The sequence below is a fragment of the Seriola lalandi genome, unplaced genomic scaffold (assembly GCF_002814215.2).
Source record: "Seriola lalandi dorsalis isolate HSWRI2012SDOR001 ecotype SW California unplaced genomic scaffold, Sedor1 jcf7180002054425, whole genome shotgun sequence".
NCBI classification, from domain to species: Eukaryota; Metazoa; Chordata; class Actinopteri; order Carangiformes; family Carangidae; genus Seriola; species Seriola lalandi.
In genome coordinates, this window is record NW_019524978.1 from 652,842 (window position 1) to 675,389 (window position 22,548).

At 41.9% G+C, this 22,548-nt stretch overlaps 3 protein-coding genes across 7 annotated transcripts in view; 1 reads left to right on the forward strand and 2 right to left on the reverse strand.

The window, feature by feature from the left end:
- Nucleotides 1–82: 82 nt before the first annotated feature.
- Nucleotides 83–5,390, reverse strand: LOC111658106 (collagen triple helix repeat-containing protein 1). 3 transcript variants are annotated; one of them, XM_087175183.1, is made up of 5 exons: nt 5,194–5,378; nt 4,053–4,130; nt 2,145–2,363; nt 1,811–2,027; nt 83–584 (listed from the first exon to the last, which is right to left on the reverse strand). In XM_087175183.1, exons 1-5 carry the CDS (start codon nt 5,302–5,304, stop codon nt 442–444), a joined length of 768 nt encoding a protein of 255 aa, XP_087031309.1. In that variant the 5' UTR covers nt 5,305–5,378; the 3' UTR covers nt 83–441. The 3 variants fall into 3 exon arrangements, with proteins under 3 accessions (XP_087031309.1, XP_023266289.1, XP_023266288.1); XM_023410521.1 differs by lacking the exon at nt 4,053–4,130 and having other exon boundaries at nt 5,236–5,390; XM_023410520.2 differs by lacking the exon at nt 4,053–4,130 and having other exon boundaries at nt 5,194–5,375.
- Nucleotides 5,391–5,595: 205 nt separating this feature from the next.
- Nucleotides 5,596–15,370, reverse strand: fzd6 (frizzled class receptor 6). The gene is made up of 8 exons (XM_023410502.2): nt 15,232–15,370; nt 13,576–14,014; nt 10,272–10,468; nt 9,606–10,185; nt 9,024–9,443; nt 8,041–8,189; nt 7,547–7,960; nt 5,596–7,288 (listed from the first exon to the last, which is right to left on the reverse strand). The coding sequence occupies exons 2-8, from the start codon at nt 13,759–13,761 to the stop codon at nt 7,123–7,125; spliced, it is 2,112 nt and encodes a 703-aa protein (XP_023266270.1). The 5' UTR covers nt 13,762–14,014; nt 15,232–15,370; the 3' UTR covers nt 5,596–7,122.
- A 1,187-nt stretch (nt 15,371–16,557) lies between these two features.
- The window catches only part of klhl32 (kelch-like family member 32), a 29,526-nt gene continuing 23,535 nt past the window's right edge, over nt 16,558–22,548 (forward strand). For 2 of the 3 annotated variants that reach the window (XM_023410383.2, XM_023410385.2), the window contains exons 1-2: nt 16,558–16,714; nt 21,489–21,669. In XM_023410383.2, the coding sequence (XP_023266151.1) occupies nt 16,710–16,714; nt 21,489–21,669 (186 nt within the window). In that variant the 5' untranslated portion in view covers nt 16,558–16,709. The remainder of the gene's footprint in view (nt 16,715–21,488; nt 21,670–22,548) is intronic. The other variant, XM_023410384.2, reaches the window with a different exon arrangement.

Genomic DNA, 22,548 nt, shown 5'->3' on the forward strand with positions numbered 1-22,548 from the left:
ACATTGTGGCTAAATTAAATTTACTACATGATGTCAGAGCCTCTAATACATTGCAGTGATTATAAATTGACGCATCATTGAGTTAAATTCTTAAAAAAAAAGATTGTTTTATTAAAAGTAATAATGAATATAAACAGGTCACATGAGTACATACTTTAAATATCGTCAATGTCTTGTCACAAAGTCTGTTATTTGGTCACTGAACTCTACAGCACCCACAAGCAGAAAAGCTACAGTACAATGTTTTTATTTCTGGGCGACAGAATGGCACAGTATTTTGTTTACAGGCCTGACATCTAGTATAGTATTTTAACAAAACAAAAAAAAAACATTCAAGTTACCATCAGTGATGCTGCGGTGCCTCAGCAAAAACCATACCTGATCATTTTGGAGGGCCAGATAACATACTTTTATACCAGCACGACTGTTTTTTTATTTTTTTTATTTAGGCAGTTCCTCAATGATAATCCTGGATACTGAATTCCAGCCTGTAGACGCGTCACCTCTGGGATAGTCGGCGCACGTCCCCACCCACACGGCCACATCCACCAGCCCTGCTTTCACGCCCTCACACAGGCCTTCAACTGAGGAGAAAACAACAGACAAGACGGTGTAAATACACTTCAGGGAACACCCAGACTAACTCCACAGATGGAAATTTGTTAATTGTTTTGTTTTCTGACACAGTGGTGAACTTTTGGAGTCTAATTGGAGGAGTGTAAGTTTGCTTTAAAGTTTGAAAATTGTTGCTTCCCAGGATGAAAGCAGTTAAATAACCACTTAAAGAAACAGTCTGTCACTTCAATAAAAATATTTATTTGCTCTCTTGCCAAGAGTTAGATGAGAAGATTGGTACTACTTCTAATTATAGCTGGTAAATATACAGCTACAGTCAGCAGCCACTTAGCATTGCACAAAGAGGGGAAACAGGGAATATTTAGCTTGACAAAACTAGCAACCATTGATAAAAACAAGACAAAACACATAAATAAAAAGCTGGTGTGTATCTGCAGGAAACAAAGATAACTAAAACCAAGAGTAGTAACATCCTGACAGTGACCTGTGAAGACTTCAGGAAGTTACTAAGCCCAGCCCCTTCCCTGCTCCCAAATAAAACAGAACTTGTAGTTTTTGCACTTTGGTTTTTGTATTAATCACAAACAAACATGGTATAATGTATTTAGTGAGCTTTAGAGGTGTTGGTAGGTAGATTCTGTTACCTGTGCACAGAGCCAGGCTAGCTGTTTCCCACTGGTTCCAGTCTTTATGCTAAGCTAGTTACATATCAAAGGTGTCAGAATGCTTCCAGAGAAGTGCTTGTTGTATGGTCAAACAGCTCCGGAAACCTCCTCCCCGTACCCCTTTTCCATGATAGACATGAATATATCCAACCATTTCTGTTACTTTACAAAACCGAAGATTCAACATTCACACCCACTTTACACTCTGATTGGTTCAGCTGTGCAGAGGTGAGAAAAAGCCACAGTTTGAACTTCTTTCTCAGCTCTCATTTTCATCCTTGACACAACTAGTTCTTTCACTTTTCATGTTAATAAACCGGGGTCCAATACAATGAATGCTGTCTGAAAACATCAGCCGTTATCCCTGGACCCTAGCTCCGCAGCTGGCTCTAGCAACCTACTAACCGTACAGATAGGTGTGGTACTGAGCTTCTCATCTGACTCTCACCAAGAAAGCAAAACGTTGACCTGTTGCTTTAAACTATAACAATTTTAATAATAACCACAAAATAATAAGTAAAGCAGCGAGTTTCTTGATTGCACAACAAAGCCTCTGACCCGGGTCATACCTGAGGATGTTCTGTGGATGTTGATGGTTGAGTTGAGCTCTGGGCTTCCCTGGTCTAAGTAGATGATTGACTCTATGGGGAGGGGTCCTGTACACTCTGCTCCGTTGAAGGTGAAGTACCACCTCTGGCAGCATGCGTTCTTACACTTCAGTCTGAGGGAACCACTGAAGAGGACTCTGAGGGCGCTGTCTGAGCGCAGCTTGGTGAACGTACAGTCCTGCAACACCAGCATAAAGTAACTGTTACAGTGATATGCATCGTGTAGGCTGTAAAACACCCACACCTCCACCCACATTCCTCGGAAACATGTCACTCTCTGCAGCAAAATACTCACAGCTACTTTCCCCAGGTCGATCCCATAATTCAGAGAGTTCCAGGCGCACTGCTTGTAGTTAGGCCTCCAGGGCTCCTCGAAGATCTCGCTAATGCACTCTCCTTTCTCACCTTTGAGCCCGTCACGGCCAGGGATGCCCGGCGTCCCCGGAATGCCATTGGCCCCAGGGTTACCGTCTCTGCCAGGGGTGCCGGATGGCCCCTGCATGCAGCTGCCAAACTGTAAAAACAAGGAGGAGAAGAAGTAGAGGTGAAGTTGATAAAACAACATCAGCCTATTGCTATCACACTTCTTGTTTCAGATTTTCTTTTTTCTTCCTCGGGGTTAAATCCCTGTTGGGGCTGCATGCTCCGCAGACACCTAAACACTGACATCCATCCAACCATCACACACAAGAAGCCAGATTATACCTCATTTACAAGTCATATAAACAAACACACTGCCATCAGGCTGAGATGAGTTTAAAAACAGATGTGATCCAACCCCAGGCAAAGCAATTGAACCAGCAACCATGAAGCCATGAAGCAAGTGAGAGACAGATCGTGTGTTAATGAGGAACTGAAGCCTTGGTGACAGCCTAAATTGGTAGATGTCTGGCCACACGTCTCCCGGTGTGATTCATTGTCCTCCAGAATCTCCTGCTATGTTTAAACAGATGCTGCATCTTACTCAAGCTGACTCAAATACACACAGACACACACACAGAGACAGGGGAGCTTGCCAAAAACCTACCACATACAGAGAAAAACACAATGAAGATCCAAATAGCGTCGTGTAATGTGTTTTTCAAAGAAACAATTTGACCAACGGACGGCAGCGCGTAGCTTAGCTGTTAAAACTTTTTTTAGTTGGACTTGGGTTTTTAATTTTTGGTGGTGATTTGTGAGCGTCATAAACTCATTTGTTTAGTCAGGACAGACGTAAACTGACACGTAGGAGTGCGTCCTCGCCCTTAAGCAAACACTGATGCCAAAAGCATTTGGGTCTGGGTTTTTGTTTGGTCATCGCTGCCCTTCTTGCTCAGCATGCAGCTGTGGAGCAGTTATAGGGGGCACATGGCCAAAAGGCATTAAGGCAAAAAAAAAAAAAGTCCAGAGGCAAGAGAGAACAAAGAGCTTTTACTCCAGTCTCAAAATCTTGTCCTGAGTCTTGAACCTCTGGGGTAAAGCAGAAAAATCTATTTCAAAGCATGTGAATCTGAACTTTTGGCTAAATGTGGAGAGAATTACAGTATTTTAAAATCAGCTGCTGTGGAACAGATGTTTGAGAGTCTGTTTTAGCCATCAAGTGGCTTTGCTGGAGCAACCTGAAGATGTAAGGTCTGACATCATCTCTATAGGAAACTGAGAAGTCTGTGATTACCCCAGTAGGTTGTGGTATTGGTATGCAAGTGCTGCAATAGACCTGGAATTTATCCTTAAAGAAAAAGGGACTAAACGTCCAAGCCTCTTGGCTAATAGGTGGGAAAATGTGGAAATGTCGCACATACTCCATGAAGTCCACTTGGTTGATATTCAACAGGGAAATGACTCTGTTTTAATAAGGTTTGGATTTTTGGAGACCTTTGAAAGCAGACTGCTGAATGGAACCTCTGTCCACTTAGCCACACAGATGACTTTTATATTAGCTTCCAGTCCGCCGTTTCTATAGTGGTGACGCCTGCCTGCATGAATTACAATCCAGCCCTGCTGAATATTAGTAGCACACAGTCCATTACTGTAACTGAAGCATAAAAGCTGTATTTGCCCCAAAGTGCTGAGGAATCAGTAGTATTTCATGCATTAGTCAAAACTGAGGCGAGGACCGAGGCGCTCCTCGAGCATGCAGAGCGTGGATATAATGCTTGGCTTTGAGAGTTTTTACATTCAGAGGATCTCAAGAGGAATCAAAGCAGGATTTTCTGATTACCATGTTGTTCAAATAAGAAGATCTTCCTTCTCCAGAGTGCCTAGTGCAGTTGGGCTTTTCTGCATCATTTCCAGTGCACTAGATACAGATGGTAACATAAGATGCTATTCATTATACCCTTCCACTGTGGACCCCAACTGCAGAATATGACTTTGGGGGATAATGAAGAGCAACTGCTTGTGCTCAGTGGTTCTCAGTGTGTGGTGGGTAGACTTTTAGGAGTCTGTGTGGTGGGGGTTGTTAGGGGGGGTCCACAGAGTCCCAGCAAAATAAACACAAGTTTCACTTTCATTTGATTCCCAAGAGATTAAAGAGAGAATGTGTGTCCACTCTGTTCCTCCACTCCCCACTTACAGTGTAGAGGGTTACGTAATTGTGCACAAAAATAGTCTAAGATTAGGGGTGGTGAGAACCAGTGAATTTTAGGTATTTTTGAGAATATTCTAAAATATAATTGCAGATTATAAAAAGATAATACATTTATCAGCCTTATAATATCAATCACAACTTTCACCAACCATCAAAAATATGCATGAACCTTTTTAAATTTGTCAACCAGGCAGACAGATAACAAAGAAAGGCAGACAGACAGTGAGCCAGACCCCAACTTCCTGTTTGGGATTTTTTTCCCCCTGTCCATTCAGCCCGCTGGAGAGCAGCCAGACCTGGAATAATAGAGAACCAGCTGACCATACAAAAGCTATGTAACAGCATTTCTCATCTACCAGGTAATTTTGAAGGCCATTTTGCCCAAGTGGTGACCACACTCACTGAAGTGGATCATGTGGCTGAATCAGCATGTTACTTTTTTTTCTTTTGGGGGGGATTTAGTCGTTTAAATATATTTCTGGCAAACAGCAGTGCGTGGCAAGAGAAAAAGTTAATCCCATGATGAGTTTAAAGGACAAAACATGCCAAGTGCCACATGGATGTTAATGGAGATACGTTAAAAATACAACAACGTGGCTAAATGGGAATTAAGTCGTTTAAGAAGAAGAACACTTTGATGTAATGTAATTTATTTTTTATTTTAAATTTATCGTTATGAAAAGCCATAAAGCATAAATCTCCTGTGGACTGCCACAACTTTTGGACATGATGATAGCGGCTGCATGGTTATATCTTATCTGCTCTCTCTTACCTTGTCAGCGTCAGGATCCTTTCGGTATCCTCTATTTCTCACCTTTTCCACGCCATACAGAGGTAAAGCCAGGCAGACAAGAAGCAGCAGGCGGGCAACGAGGGGAGACATCTTCCGACAGACAGCGGAGCACTGTGAGCTCCGTCAGAGATCTGAGACAGTTTGACTCCAACTCCAGCCACTTTCAGCCCAGAGGAGGGCAGGACGAGAGGGAAGGAGCCAGTGAAGTTGCTACTCAGGGAAAAAAAAACAACCCATAACATCCCTATGAGATTCATACACCAGTGTAGGCCCGTGTGCAAAGAAAAGTTAATACTGTTCTGTTACTGTTTTTTATTTGTTTAGTGTTGATAAAGTAAAATCTTTACTAAATTCTATTAATTATTGACAAAGACAAAAACAAAAATTCAATCTTTTATTATTCAGTATTTTATCAAAATGAAATTGTACGGATATAAAACTTGACTGAAAAGACAGGCTACATAAAAATAGTAAAAACAGCTCACAGAACTGTAGAGAGCATTTCATAGGCGACACTAAGTCTTGGTACAGCATGAGCAAAGACCCCTGTCCACAGGCCAGACTGAGAATATACAGTAGAAAAAGACAGACAATGAATCCCTTTAAATTAGTGTTACTGGTATTGTCACGTGACTCCCAAATATAAAAGGTAAAGAAACTTGAGGGAAGAATCAGTCCCTTAAAAGACAGTACAGCATGACAGATGTTCAAATAATCCACAGAAATTCTTCTAGAAATTCTTGGACAGATATATGGCCCGTGGCCCTTGTTATAAATAAGCCCTGAACAATCCCCAAATCCTGTTTTTTTGTTTCTTTATGACTATTCATACTTAATAATTAGTGGTTTGTGCTTCTAATGTCAAATAGTGCAAAACCTGTTTGATTTATTTCCTCAATTTGCTTGAAGATCATAAGAATTTACCCCTGCAACAAGAACACAGGTAGACACATCACACATGCAGAACATCTGTAGATTCTTTGAAGATGAGGAGCTACTCAAAGGAAGGCACGTTCTTTTAGAAAACTATAAAGCTATACTTTATCCAAAGTCACAGGACGCATGTTTGAAAATCCTTACAGGGACCGACCTCTGCAGAATCAGTGTTTACACAACAGAAACAAGTAAAAAAAACACAAAATAAAAGCACATCTTTTAAGAAAACTAAAAAAATCAACTATATCAAGTTTAAGAGTATGCCTTTTTTCAAAGGAGAAAAAAAGTAGCACAGTGTGTATTACAAAACGAGGTTTCAAGACAAACCATCTTTCCAGCAAGAACAATAAGACATTCAAAAAACACAGGAAGATGTTGAATGTTTGGCAATATCATGACCTTTCTAACACAACTCTCAGTGTAGCGACTTGTCCAGTGAAAGACTTTCTAAAAAACAGAATATTTACATTAATATTGCTTTTGTTCACTAGTATGCATTTAATACCTCTGAATTACCAATCTACACAACAGCAGACTTTATGCATGCTATAAAATTTAACTGGCAGTTGTATAGTTGGGATAGAGCTGCACTGCTCTGCAACATTCAGGTGTACGGCTAAAAGTTCAGTAAAGCTGAAAAACAAAGCTGTCACCCAAACTAAATCATCTAACGCCTTTACACTTACACTCAGATTCTGGTCCAACATATCACATTTGAAATACTCAAGGTTTGTTACATTTTGTTGGCAACGGACATTCACTGACCATAAAGCAACCAATACACTCATAATCTGATGTATGGATCTTACATGATGTATGACAAGAAAAATAAATGGTTACATCAACCAGCATCAAGTGACTGTTTTCTCAGTGGTATCATGGATGGATGGGTGGATACATGGATGGATGGATGGATGGATGGATGGATGGATGGATGGATGGAACAACAGATAAACTTCAGGGTCAGATGTCTCAGCAGCTGCTGTCCTTTGTGTCCTTGCTCTCCTCATGCACCTGGTGCACCAGCTGGTGGGTGGAGTCTTGGATGAAGCTGCTGCTGTGTGATAGGTTTAAAGCTGGATGCTGCTGTCCACTGGGAACCTGCCTGGCCTCTGACAGCTCGCTCCTCGGGGTCATCCTAAACCGGCCAGGACACATTCGAGGTTATTGGTGGTTATTGCTTGTACAGATGTAGCTTCAGTTCACATTTTCACCATAAAGAGGAACAAACAACCTAAACAGAGCTGAGATGCAACAGAAATGTCTATCATGTAAGGAAAAAAAATTCTATAAATAGTAAAAGTGTTAAGTCTGAGTTTCTAAGAAACATAAAAGTACAAAAAAGGTAAAACTTTCAATAGTTCTATCACAGTTATCTCAGATCTGTCTCACTTACCTGCCATCTGGGACCCTGTGCATGCTCTCTGAACGGCTGCTGACCTTACTGGAGCTTCCACCTTTGCTGCGTCTCTCTCCCCCCTCCCGCTCCCTCTCTCTGTCCCTCTCCCCCCTCCTGGAGCTTCGGCTGGAGGTGCCCCTGTCCATGTGCTCCCTGGCTGAGGTCTCGGACAGAGAACCTTGCACATGAGGCTCGTGATTGCCCACTGCAGAGGTTCCTTGACTGTTGGTGTTGGCTGCTGCGGAGGGATTGGTGGGGGCAGCGCCTGTGCTCGTGCCCATGGACTTGGAGATGACCTTCAGCTTGTGGGAGCTGGGCTTGTAGTGCTTTTTCTTGTGCTGGACGCGGCTGTTGTGCTTGAGGAAGAACTCACAGGACTCCTGGAGCACCCGGCGGCTCTCGCTGATGGGACTGTCGATTACAGAACATGAAATTTTCAGTGGAACTACATATTTATATCTCATGGAAACATGGATTTGAAGGGGTCTTACTCTCTCTTGCGGGTCCTGTTGAAGAAGTAGGCCCATTCAGAGCATGTTTTCTTGCTGCTGACCCAAAACACTGCCGATATTCCAACCACCAGTGTCATCAAGTATTTCACCAAAAACAGAGAGAGGTCAGGACGGTCGTGCTCCGTTGTCTGAAACAAAGAGACAAACTCAGATGGAAACAGAATCCTTGTGATTTAAAGCAAGTGTGAATTAACAAATTCAATTTTCTTTACTTCAGACAAAACCAAGCTTTCTGAACTTTTCGGCTCAGAGACTGACCTTCAACATTTGACATTTTTACACTGTCCATTTATGTTTTTAGATTTCTAAATGGACAGCCATTTTTATTTATCAAATTATACAGAAATGCAATATACTGTCATTTTTGTGTTAGTTCCCCTGCTGTGAGTTTTATGTACTTGGGCTGTTTTAGCTCTGTTAGTTAAATCCCATGCAAAGTGACATTGACCGTCAGGCCTTTCTTAAAACATCTGCCTAAATATTTATATTTAGTTACTTCAAATTTCACATTGGACATAAAACTTTCAACACATGCAGCAGCCCATTCAGGGATTGGCCACACTGGAATGTGAGTTTATTTTTAAAGTAATTAAGAGTGTGTGGGAAACTGCGCTCTTAGCTTTTTGGTAATGGATATGTTTAGGTTCACCAGGGTCCAGTGACCTTTCAACAAAAGTAAGTGTGTTAATATTATCAACAAAACACAGACAGAACATTTTTCAACTACTGATTGTAGTTTCATATTTTAGTATCCAACCTTATTTATACGGTCTTTTCATCCTTGATCAGTTTTTGCAAGTTTACAACGTGCTTTGACTTGTATGTTTTTCACATACCAGCACACGTGCCTTGTGCTCTCATCTAGCCCACAACAAACCACAGATGTTCAATCAATCGCATCAACCAAGGAAACGAATATAGTGAGTTGGAAAGCCTCTTCTAATTTGTCTTTGACTGTCTACCTTGTAGGAACAGGGGATGCTGTACTCCTGACAGCGGTCGTTGATCCAGGTATTCTCCCAGGTGCTGCGGTGGCTCTGTTCGTAGGTGTAGCAGGCTAACAAGGTGACCAGCGGGACCAGGTAGAGGCAGCTGAACACACCGATGCGGATCATGAACTTCTTCAGCTTCTCCTGGTTACGCTCGTCGTGTTGAATGACCTGCCGGACGTGGTTGAGAGAAACGATGCCTGCCAGGATGAGGAAGAGGCCGACTATGACGCCCACACACAGCGGAGCCAGAACAAAGTAGCGCAGGGCGTCCAGGTCATAGAGTCCCACGAAACAAACCCCACTGATGTTGTCCCCTTCAACCTTGTTCAGAGCAAGCAGCATGACAGTGAGCGTCCCCGGGATCCCCCAAGCAGCAGAGTGGAACCACACCTGCAGACGGAGAACAAAGAACAATGTTTTGGAGTGTGCACCATCCTCCTGGTTGTTAATAGCCTGTTTTTGCTCATTTTATATTTTTATTTCTACATTTCCTCTCTGTATTTTCTTGGTATTTGCTACTAACACATGACCATACACTCTTAAAAAGCTTACCGCTTTCTTCTCTATCGCCTCACAGCTCCACTTGGGTCCAGCTGCCAAGAACCAGGTGATGGTGAGTATGACCCACCAGACGATACCGGCGATGGAGAAGAAGTAGAGGAGCATGAAAAGCAAAGTGCACCCTTTGCTTTGAGAGCCGAGCACGACTGTATCAACACCTGCAGGATGTGTCGCCTTGGTACAGGCTGCATTGTTTCCCAGCAGGAACCCGATGAAATATATGAGCGAGACAAAGCTGTAACAGACGGCGTAGAAGATGATGGGGCGCTCAGGGTAGCGGAAACGTTTGACATCGATGAGGAAAGTGAGGAAAGTGAAGAGTGTGGCGCCCAGGCAGATGATAGAGCACACACCGATGAAGCTCTTGGCAAAGTCAATGTCATGGGGTTTGAAGTACATGTTGGAGCAAGGCGGAGCGCAATCCTGGGCGCCCAGGAATGATGATCCATGGCCTGGCTTGGTCTTTAACTGCAGAGGGCACCAGAAGCCCAGGTCCCTCTTTGCTGAGGAGGAGATCGCTGGCGTGGTTGCAGGAAACACTGAACCATCAGGGGAGCTACATGGGTCCAATCTAGAGGATAAAAACAGTAACAGGATAATGAATTGATCAGGGATGATTAGTTTTGCTCTTGTGGATTGTGTGTAATTGAGGCTTACTTGTCACACTGTAGCTCAGGGGGCCAGGTGATGCCAAAGATTCGAATATTCTCTTCGCAGTCGGACAGAACAGTCTCACACTGCTCTCGGCACGGACGGATCACCTTATCTTCCTCAGTGCATGCTGGGATAAAGGCTTGGCAAAGGAAGTGGTGGACGTCTGGAGAGCAGCGCAGGTTCGCCAGGGGCATGAATGGCTGGGGATCCAGAGAAAAGTTATGTAACACTGAAAATGAGAGCTTATGATCCACATCTGAGGTTAATCTGAAAATACATTAACTTGTTCAATATATTTAAAGTTTATGAGTTTGAGGACTTTTTACTTTTCAAAAAGAAACATATCACACATCACAATCTTTGTGACATAAAAAGGTTAAAATAGAAAAAAAAATTAATCATACTTTGGTTGACCCGGTCTCTGGTCAATAGACATAAACTGGTGATGATTTGTCACAAGTTAACGTTGCTTTATTTTAAGGAGTTAAAAGTCAAAAACATTGAGAACCACTGCTCTACATAAAGTATTAACTTCATTTTTTCGAGCTGCATTACTCTATAGCGCCACACAAAGAAGCCCATTCACTGGCTGGGAACCATGTTCTTCCGTTTCAACACAGTGGTCAGGAGCTTGTGAGAGGGGAAGGAGAAGGGGGTGCAGTGTAGGTGGCAGGAAATGAGTGTACGGACGTTGGGAAACACACAACAGGCCAGGAAGGCTGGAATGCACACAGCTGTTGATAGGTTAGGCTGCTGAGGAGCCACAGTATTAGTGTGTCTGCGGGGTGTGTGGATTATCAGTGGGATACACAGCTTACCCGGAAGACAACTTGATTCCAGTTAAACAAGTCCAAATCATGTCTGTGCTGTTGTTTCTGTAACCTTGGATTTCAAGTAACTGTACACTGTGTAGACTAGCAGAGGTTTCTCTATTATTATTGCCTATTAACCAGCTATATCAGCCAGGATTCTGTGTTCACACTGCTTAAATCATGTGGACATTTTAGAGTTGTGGGGAGTCATGGTTTGGACCTCATCAACCATCATCACACCTTCATCTGCAGACAGACTTATGTCAGTCTATGCTGCCAATATTTGGACACAAAACACACACATACACTCTAGTCCACACAGTCCACTATTCAATGTTTCCTCTCTTTTTTTCCCCTGAAATCCAGTCTGGCAGTAGGCCCATGTCTCTGGGCCCTGGGCTTGCCCCCTCTGACAGTAAGTGTCCTTGTTTCTCTCCTGTGGAGGTCCTGGACTCCTTGTCAGTGAGCTCCCCATTGCTCAACAATCTGACTTTTATTTGCTTTACAGCAGAGTTACTGTAAAAACTGCCCTCGTTTCAGAAAGCTTCAACCAGGGCCAGCAGTACAAGTCGAGTTGATTTGGTCTTAAAGGGAAAATCCTCTGCAGAGAATTTCATAGCAAAGCACTTTAAGGATTAACTGATTCAAAAAAAATGGCTAAAGTCTCACTTTTGAAACTTTAGCTCAGATTTTTTAAGAGCCTCAAGTGTGCCCTGTCTCTTATGTCAATTAGCCTTTCTGTTCTCTTTGTATTCTAACACTTCAAACTTTTCTGATTCAAAAGCTGGCAAACAGCGGTGGAATCTGGGATCAAGGGCGGAAAAGGTTAACCCTCCTCCGGAAAATCCTACTGATAGGCTGGACTGAGCCCAGTACGAAGCACAAGCCTGCTTGATTACAGCATCTGGGCTTTGTGATAAATCACTGCACACTTTCAGAGAGAGAGAGAGCTATGTGTAATATGTAATGTTGTATGTAGGCCATAGAGTGTAAGCCCGTCACCTGAGAGACAGGACTGCAGAGGTAAGCTCGTGTACAGGGGGGAAATGAGTGAGTGATTAACAGAGAGAATACTCATTGTGGTATGCAGCTTTGTGTAGGACTGGGTGTGTCCCTCCCCTTCCTCCAGAAATCAAAGGCCTCTCACAACAAAGTCGATGAAGTTGCCCGTGGCATGGTGACTGTGAAATAAGAAGCCTATACCTTTGCCAGATGCCACACAAAAGATTCCTTCAACAGATCACTGTTCATGCTCAGTGCTCTAACACCAAACATGTGTAACCCAAACCCTGGCCTTGAGGAATGCTAAGACACAGGATGTAACTACGACTGAGACGCAGTTCACTGCTGAGGAGAGACCAAAGGCAACACTGGGTCTACAGATGTATTGGATGAAAACATGTTGGTAGCCATCATAAAGCTAAGTATTAGGTATTAGGAATAAGACAACACAGAGAATGTGTTTTATGACAGACAACTCAAACACTACTAATATTTGACTAAGTTGCATTAGGCACAACTTTTACATGGAGCAATGTTTTTAAAATCCATTATGTATGAGAGCTGAGAATTCAAACCAGGCATACAGATTCATGGTTATCATGCACACAACAATACAATTTCGACAGTTTATTCACTAGATAGTGCTCTATAACAATCAGGTTTGATTTGTGGACAAACTGTGGCTGGTAATTTGTGTCTGCCTGTTGATGACCATTACAAAATGGTAATTACAGTTCAATCAATATGCACTTCTGAGGCAGACACTGACATTTAGGGACTGGAGCCATGAATGCTGCTGAAATGATAGCAGTAATAATGGCAATCATTTTGAGATGATATTCATTATCTTTAAATGTGAGTTGAATTATAATTTTTATTTACAAGCAGAGGAAGCTTTTTTTTTCCTTAATCAAAGGCTGATAATAATTACAACTCATAATGGAAACCCAGACTAATGAGATTCTTTAACGTGGGTCAGCAGCTGTTAAATCCCTTAATGTAAAGTTCCCCCTTAAGAGATTCAAGGTTGTGAATACCATCTGTTCCAAATGTCACAGATATATTCTGTATCAATGCGTTCAACTTATCGCCCAAATTCAGTCTGACTTATGTTCTTGGAGCTAATATCCCCTGGAGTTTAGGATAAAGTTCCGTGGGTCTGAACAATGTTTTGTTTTTGGCCAATTCTGTTCACACCCACAATATGGGTTTGTATTGACTGGCCCACCCAACACCAAAATTAAAAGGCAGGATTAAATCCGTAATAAATTGGGACTTTAAATTAAGAACTGAAAGATAAAACTTCACTGAACAATAAAAAAAATGTGCCTTAAAGATCAAATGTCACTGCATATTATACAGACTGTCTGATGAATCTGATTTTAGGAAAAAACAAATTTTAGTGTCAGTCAACAAGATTGATTGGCTAATGCCCAACAAGTCAAATATTGGTATATCAACAAACTGATATATGTAATGTTATGAGTACTCACCTCCATATTACTGGCTGCAATATCCTGATCATAGTGCTCCATCATGTTGGGAAAGAAGGTCATGTTGTAGGACATCCCCAAGCACCGATGCACCTTAATCGGCTCACAGGTAAACAGGCTGTGGGAACTGCAGCTTCCAACCCATATCAGTGCCAGACACACCCACAGTGGTCCTGGCATCAGCATGGTGACGGCTGATTGGGAGCGAGTATGTGAGTGTATGTTTTTTTGTGTAAACTCGAACAGATTTCTTTTTGGCTCAGTGTGAGGATATCTTGGCCCAAACGTTGAATTCCCCAGCTCACGCTGTCATCCACATTTCACTCCTCCTGGGGACATCTCAGTGGAGCCCGTGGGCGTTGAAGCAGGTAAAGCTTTCCCATCAGCCCCCTGGTTGGTCAGCATGTGCCTTTGGGTCACAGATAGGAATCCCACATCCCTGAAATGAAAGTAATTTTACTGAACTGAATTTAAACTTTCAGCAAAAAAAGGACAAAGAGGTTTGTCTTAGACTACAACCTGCATTTCATGAAAATGTGTCTTCAGGAACCCCATCTGAGAAGATTTTTTGTAGCTGGTTATTACTGCATTTACCACAGAAACCACAGAGACAGACTGTAGCCCTATCATCAAAACAGTCTACCATGCAGCCTCTAATTGCACTATCACCTAAAGAATGAAATTTAACTACTCATTTTTTTTCTGTTCACCTCTACAGGTTCCTTGAAGTCCCCAGGCTCCAGTTTGGGAAGCGCTGTTTAGAGACGCATCAGGCAGGTGGAATTCAGAGACTAAAATCCATTCAATCCTCGTGCAAACTAAAAGGGCATGCATTTACATGGGGTGGGGAATGCTAGAGATCCAGGCTGATTCAGTAGAATGAGTCTCAGCTTGTTGATGCACATTAGGCTTCACATAAAAGTGTCACAGCTTCACATGGTATATTCAACTAAGAATCTTAAAGCCTCACAGGGTGTAATACTTTCCCAGTAAATACAAAAGCATTTGAGTCAGTTCTGGTTATATTCTGTATACTGACACGTGTACATGTGTATTATAACAAGTAGTATTTGAAGTTATTTACATAAAGATATGGTCTTATAATAATGACTAGATCAGTTGTTTATATAGTTGCTGATGATTACATGCTGATATCATTGGTGGTAAGAGTTCACTTAGTATTTCCCTGTTTATATGTAAAGTAACCACCTTCAACAATCTTCATAGTGCAGACTACTACTAGGGTAAGCAGGGTAAGCACATTGTGCTTGGCTAGTAGCAAAAACTTTTCGGTTGGCACAGCAGCAATGATTAAAAAGACAAAATTTAGCGAAGCAAATATTTGACACGTACCAACCAACAACACTTTAGTTTAACAAGCAGACATGTGCAGGTTAGTAAAACAATAACTGAAAACTTAATTTCACAACTTTATTCCTTATATATCCATACAACTTATTCCTTTTAAGAATATGTCAGTTTACCGCGAGCAGGAAAGTCGTTTTCCCGTAAATTGGACACCAACTGCCGGGAGAGAGCACAGTAAACATCCCTGCCTCGGTCGCTGCCATGGGACGGGGGCCCGAAACAACTTCGGTGGCAACAACAAAGTTAGAAAACTATGAAGGGTAAAAAAAACGATTCACAAACACTTACCCTCAACTGCCCAGGAGTTCATATAACAGCTGACTACATGGACACTCGTCCGAACAAATCTGTGGGGAATTTGGTAGTGTGTTTCCTGCGATAAGCTCCAGCACGGTCCCTCTGTCTTTTCTTGTCTGGCTGCTCTGAACTGAAGCTGCCTTCATATGCAGTTGGAAATGTGACAATTTCATCACAAACGCATATGAACCGATGTAAACAGATTAATGTTGAAATAATAATGTGTTTTCATCGCTCTTTTCTCCTGTGTATTTTCAGAATAGAAACTATTTGCCAACAACAGAGAGACAGACCTAAATATAAGTGTGTTGCATTAAATCATTAAACAAATATTAGAGGATATCACATATAGAAAGCGTAGGCTATTCGCAAATATGCAAATGTTCTAATTGAACTAAATGTTTTCAAGTTTCATCTACCTAGTATAAACTATAGCCACTGTACAGATGATAGCCAGTTCTAAGTCAAGTTTGTCACTTGATAGACTAAAAACAGTTGAATTCAGCAGTAGGATGCCCGGAACGTAAGAATTGACGGGGAGCACTTGAACGCAGCATGTGTGCAGCTGGCAGATCAATGATGGGACAATCCCAGTCCGAAGGTAAAAAGCAGAGCTATGGATTTCATTTCTCTATCTAAAATATGTGGCATTAGACTGTTTTCCAGGTTTACTTAAGAAAGGGAATTTGAATGTTCATTTAGACAATATTTGCTTTTTTTGGTTAAACTTTTTTTCATCCATGTCAAGAGGAGGTGCTATTGCTTTTTCGTGGAAAGATGAAGGGATAAGTGAGCGAGGATCCAGGTGTAGTTTTCCTACATACCGCTAGATGGTGTGACTTTCATTCAGCGGTATTTATCAAATTATTCTAAAGGACTAAAACACAGCAGTGCCTTTAGGGAATATTTAAGAAATACCACAGAATATTCAGTAAATTTTATGAAATTACATACTATTAGTCACAGATTAATCTTATTGATATAGTACTGAAGTATCCAGAAAAATATAAAAACCCCAATGTACATGTAGGCTATGATAATAACACAGTTGAGTATAACACTGTCCACAGGGTAAGTAATTAAGAAGGCAGACTATTCCTCATGTTGTGCACCCCTTGGAAATCCTAAGAGGACCCCTTGTGTCCCTATAGGCGCCTGTCTTACTGTATGTAGTAATCATACAGACTTTCACACAAGTTGCAATTTCCAATTATCCACCTGGAGGCGCTGTATCCCCTCTGTGTCCATATTATTCATGTGACCGCCGTAGAGAGGCGGGGTTATAATGTAACAATTTAGGTGCTACAGTGTAAGCAATAAAGTGTCCGTGAGAAGTGAGCACATCTGCTCGCCGCTGCGCTCTTCCTTTCTCTCGCCGCGGATGCAGAAGAGACCAACCTCGGACATCAAATGACATCTGTAACGGAGGAGACGCCAAAGGGGACGGGACTGACTCATAACACATTCATATGAGGTGCGTAAGCCTGTGGCACATTAAGATAAGAGGGAGCTGAATACAGTAAATTCCTGCAAAGCCGAAATGTGCTCTAAAAGGAATTTGGTGTGGATCGTCGGAGCGCGCTCCGTGATGAATGCAACAGGATTATTCTGGTCGTACGAGGGAAGGTTATTCTGTTCTCCGTCCCCATAGTTTGTGGACCGAGGCGCTGGCCTGTTGCTAGGAGACCTTTTGACAGCTGGGAGCTTTTGGACCGTGACAGTTAATGCACTAATGGTGTCTGCTTATCTGGCAACCCAAACCTTCCTCTTTCTTCCCCAGTTCGGTCCCCCGCGCGCTGTTCGTGCGTAAATCCTAATTGTCTCTTGTGCGTAAAAGACAACATTTACCTCTGTGGTTGTTTTCAGTCAGGAGATTACAGTGGTTTGCAGGGAACAATGGCCCACTTGTTGTGATTATCAGATCCTAAATATATCCACCTTCCGGATAGTCTGTGTTTAATCTTTTCTGAGGAAAAATGATGAGAACCCGATGTATCTCAAATAGAAGTTATATGTATCTATAAATATTTCTATGTCTGTGTGTGTGTGTGTGTGTGTGTGTGTGTGTGTGTGTGTGTTTTAACTCCAGAGAGGGACTATTAGTCATAATTTGCATCCCTGATGTGGTTTTCAAATATGTTTTGAGTACATTTCCTTTATTATTCCTTCATTCTTACAACCACACCATCAAAGGCTTATTTAGACAAAGGTATGAAATGTGCGTAGCATTTGTTGGCCTGTGCTGGGGTTGGACTCACGACTACAGGATAAGCACCTTCTCTGCCTCATCAATCAGTTGCAGTTGCTTGTGGCCATGCGTCTGAAGGTCACTCATGAATGGATCAATACCTAGATCCTGCTGCGGACTACACTCAAGAGCAGCCAGTAGTACACTCAGCTCTGCCTCCACTCAAGGCGATCCTCATACATACATAAGCTCCCTTCTATAAAATAGCCACATGAGTGGACCTGGGGTGGCTTACTGTACATTGAGTGAGTAATGTTTCAATCAGAGTATCCTGAGCAGCTTGGATTTCAGTGCATCTGTGCCGACCTCTGTTTCCCTCTAGTGCTGCTGGGTATTTTCTCGCAGGAGACTGAGGGATATCAGATTCAGGTGTGTAGCACATTATGTCAAGGTTGTAGCTACACCAGAAGGACTTGGTGTAATTTGGACTCCCAGCTTGTTTTGAGAAGTGCTGAGCTGGTTATTTTCTTCTCTGAAGTCTGGCTGCCTGTGGCTGTCACAGTGTCTGCGCTTTACATGAAAAGGCCTTGAAAGAGCAGCCATAAGAATTGTCAGAAATAACAGCATAGGTGCTTGAGGCTCTTGGCACAAACAGAAAAAATCCTTACGCGCACAAACAATATACTATTTCAGCAAATGAATAGCCACTTGCTTCGGGGACTGAGTGCACTATTCTTCATTTTAAACGGAGGAAGATCCATGTAAGATCAATACGGTGTTCAATACAGGTGTTCCCAGTGTGGAGGCGCGCTAGCTTTCTCTATAAACAGACCAATATTTTTGTTTGGATGTGAAGGTTAGAAAAGGGTTAACCTATCTAAAGGAAAAGGTTCTATATTCTACATTTTTGTTTTCAACAACAATGTATTTTCTCAAAAACTGTCAGTACATCTTGACTGTGGCCCTCATTCTCATCCTCATTTCAGCTGAACATACTTCCTACCAACACAAACCTTTAAAAACGGGTCACAAATAATTAGTCATTTTTTTAAGGTTGAATTATTTCCTAAAACAAACTTTACTCAGACAAGAGTAAATTGTGTATTTGTTGTGTTGGTGAGGGATGGCGTATGTGGGTAACTCTAAATAAGCTACATTGTCCACTATCCTTTGCGATGAAGGAACACGTCACAAGTGCAACTGCGTGGCTCATTTCTGTGTTTTAAATTGTTTTTTGACAACAGTAGAGTTCTATCGCACAGAGGAATATCAGGCTTTGGCTACACACTCAATACTTGTTAGTCGAATTGATTGTATTTATGGTTGGTTTTGGTATTCACTTGGGTTTTGTTAACAATAAGAAAAATGTAGAATATTGCCAGACTGATTTAAAATCGTTCTGGCCATCAACAGAATAGAATCCTTCTTTTATCTAATTAAAGGGGCTGTTTGTAAGTTTTCTCGGCCTCTGAACGTGGTTTCTTGCCGGGAGCAGGTGGTGGTGATTTTCGCTTGACAAGAGCTTCAGCCATTTTGTCTTTATAATACAAGAGGCTATAATACACAAATGGAGCAATACGTTTTGAGAGTCGTTATGTGTAGGATTTTAGAAATTTCTGACTTTGGTGTCCTGCCCACACTGGTAGGACACTGTTGCCGACAATAGTTTACACCACTGAAAGATGCTCATCTAACATAGTGATTACAAAGCTGAACTTTTACATGTCAAGGTCACCTAATTAGTCACAGGGAGTACTATCCCTTCCATGAAAATAGTTATATAATACTGTATTTTCTGTGGCTCTTGAGAACCTTTGTCAAGTTTGAGAAAACTAACACACAGTGATGTCATCTTGGTCTGAGCTTAGACACTGGTTGCTTGTTGTACAAACAGGTGACATGAAATCTGAAAGACATGGGCAAAAAGATGCTATTCGTTGCATTATGGGAAATGTAGGCTCCAGTGTATTCCTTCGACTCATCCTCGTGACATAAAATCAGGATATGTCAGTCGATGCTGCTTCAATTTTGACCAAAAAACTGCCCCTTGTGAATCAACCAGTTTTATGAAAATGAATGACTACATCACTGAAGTACAGCTCATTATAGTCTTCAGCTTCAAACTGATCAAGATAATATTTTCATCTTTATATTTTCATATATCCATAATCTTCATCCTCATCATCAAGGGCATAATGGGCTTCCATCCCTCCTCCACTCTGTCTCTGTCGTTTTCCCCTCCATCTCATCCAGCAGGCAATTTTGTCCTTTTCTCCCTTGGCTCTCCCTTCAGCAGAGTCCAACTATCAAACAAACAGCCTGACTCATCATTCATCTTACTGCTGGCCCATAGCGCGCACACACACACACACACACACACACACACACACACACACACACACACACACACATTATTTCCTCTGTCTTACACCCCATCACCATGAAGGTGACAGAGCAAGCCTCCTGGCAGACAGCTGCATTTAGAGTGACGGCTGGGACTGTAAGTGGACAGAGATGGATTCGGACGGACAGGGTGGCGTGCTGCTGATGGATGGGTACAAGCAGAAAGGGACTGCGGATGGGTTGGAAAACAGGGTGCATTTGCTGCTACATGGGTCCACAACATACAGTCAGTCAGTAAGTCAGTCAGCCCATCAGTCAGTCAGACAGGTTCTGTAGTCTGTGTATTTGTCTCAGCCGCTGTAAAGAATCTCACTGTGAAACACAAACTGACAGGCAGAAAGTATTCTTTGTAAGTGCAGGGGCATAATGGAAATGTCATTCATAGCAAAGCCTTTTGTGTGATTAGTAAAGTGTCACTGGTCTACACTGAATTTCATTTCATTCTTGATGCAATTTCAAATATGAAAAAGAAAGAAAAATAATAATAATAATTTCCTTTTTTTTTTTAGTTCTACTTCTTGTACATAGAGACAGAAAATTTTACCACCTACTGTTCTCCCCATGCAATGCTAGCACCATGTACAACTTTCACAGACTGTTAGTACAGGGAAAACATTTATGAACATGAAATATATTGAATATATTTCTAGATTACACTCTCACTTTTTTGGTCTTTTTTGTCATTTTCAAAAACATTGCTTTTTCTTAAAAATGTTACAGCTAAAGTGTTAACAAGACTAAGTATACAGCTAGCAGCCCTGTCTGTACTTAGGCACAGTGGAGCTTTGAGCTAAATACTAACGCTAGCATTGAAACATGCTCACAGTGACAAAGCTAACATGCTAATGTTTAGCAGATATGCTTATTATGTTATTATTCATGTTTTTAGGCTAACTTTTGTTAATTAGGACTGGTAGGTATTAGTTTTGCAGGTATTTGGACTAATTAAAAAGTAGACCTGATGATGCCACTAGATGACAGTTAAGGTATCACCAAAGTGATTATAATTCATCTTTGGGGTACATGAATGTCTGTAGCAGATTTCATGACAATCCGTCCATCAGTTATCAAGATCAAAACCAAAAAATATCAGCCCCATGGTGGTGACAGATGAAAAGGCAAATGAGGACCAATGTCCTTAGAACTGATCCCCTCAGTACCATGAATGTCTGGACAAAATTTGATATGTGAATCTTTTGCCTACTGGTGTTGCTACGGACAGCATGGTTATTTCATTGCAATTTATCTAATAGTTGCTGAGATAATTTCAGTCTGGACCAAAGTGGTGAACCAGCCAACCAAAGATGCCGTCAATAGAGCTGTGCCAATAGCATGGATAAAAGTATAGTGTCTTCCCATTGTGTTGTCAAAACAATCTAGCTGTCAAAAAAGTGAAAGAATTCTTGAATGTCCACGTTCAATGCAACTGCAATCACAGTGTAATTTGGAAATGTCCTATCCTCAGTCTGTGTTAGATTGCAGTTGGAGTTATAACAGCAGCAGGACCCTTATAGCAATACTAGTAGCAGTGAGATTAGTCATGGGAGTACTAGTACAAGTCGTAGATTGACTATTCTTATTAGTGTGTGATTAACATTATAATACAGCCTTGTCTCATCTACAAATCCAACTCCTCCATGTGTGTATGTGTGTGTAGCAGTAGGGAGATGCTGACAGGACAGAGGCTCTGCCAGTCAAAGTCCCACCAGGACTTGGTCCTCTCCGCTCTCAACCAGCAGAGAAAGGACGGCCTGCTGTGTGACGTCACCCTAGTGGCCGGTGAGCAGAAGTTCCACGCCCACAAAGCTGTCCTGGCAGCATGCAGCGATTACTTCAGGGTGAGTCCTCAACCATATTACATATATTGAAAATGTACTTATGTTTTTGCAAATGAGCCTTTGTATCTGACCAGCAAGATATTTTGGTTAATAATTCAGCACACACAAACATAAACAGCTCCCTTGTTTTGTATGTACAATGGTTAGACTAATAGAGGATTGCACTCTTATCAAGCTGATATTTCCCACTCTATAAAAAGCAGGTATCAGTCAGGCAGTGTAGCCCACTGCTGATGTGATAGAGGTGACAATAACATGTTATGTAACCATCTTCAGGGCCGGTGGATTATTAAAACTGCCACAAAACCTGTCTCACTGCTGGTGATCCAGCTGAAAGAACCTCATTAGCATGGATTATTAATGGAGGGTTATACACATACGTACAATGGTCTAAATGCTGCTTCAGGGCTTCTTTCATTTCTTACCAAGAAAAGGCGACTAAGAGAAACTCAATTTTAAAAAGTAATTTCAAGTCTTTTTGTTAAGGTTAGGTTTATGTGTGCAGATGGTACAAAACATGAAGCACTGACGGCTTCAGTCCAAATTAAAAGTGCTACAGCAGCTCATCCTTCACAAGCCCACCTGGATCCAGCCCCGGTGTTTGCTTTCGTGTGGTCTATTGCCGAGGCTTCAGTCTGATTGTAGTTAAGCCGCAGAGGTAGGTTTAGGTAGATTCACGCTGTCAGACAGCCAGGCAGGAGATTTTCTGAGATGGGCCGCACAGGGAAAAGTGCACCGGTGAGATTTGATTTAGGGACACTGAGCAGATTAGGAGGTAGAAATTAATCCCTCTTGAAAACAAGAGGCAGATTAAATATGTCCAAGTTGCCCGGGGATTATTCCTCCTGTGTGAATGTTTGTGTGTGTGTGTGTGTTATT

Excerpts from the sequence above, each read along its gene's own strand:
- fzd6 (XM_023410502.2), bottom strand. The coding sequence starts at position 13,761 with ATGCTGATGCCAGGACCACTGTGGGTGTGTCTGGCACTGATATGGGTT. Across the intron at positions 8,190-9,023 it reads GCATCCCCTGTTCCTACAAG|ACAACGGAGCACGACCGTCC; the intron begins GTAGACAGTCAA and ends TCTTTGTTTCAG. Across the intron at positions 7,289-7,546 it reads CACAGGGTCCCAGATGGCAG|GATGACCCCGAGGAGCGAGC; the intron begins GTAAGTGAGACA and ends TGGCCGGTTTAG.
- LOC111658106 (XM_087175183.1), bottom strand. The coding sequence starts at position 5,304 with ATGTCTCCCCTCGTTGCCCGCCTGCTGCTTCTTGTCTGCCTGGCTTTA. Across the intron at positions 2,364-4,052 it reads CTTCTTATTTGAACAACATG|TTTGGCAGCTGCATGCAGGG; the intron begins GTAATCAGAAAA and ends TTGTTTTTACAG. Across the intron at positions 2,028-2,144 it reads TCGACCTGGGGAAAGTAGCT|GACTGTACGTTCACCAAGCT; the intron begins GTGAGTATTTTG and ends CTGGTGTTGCAG.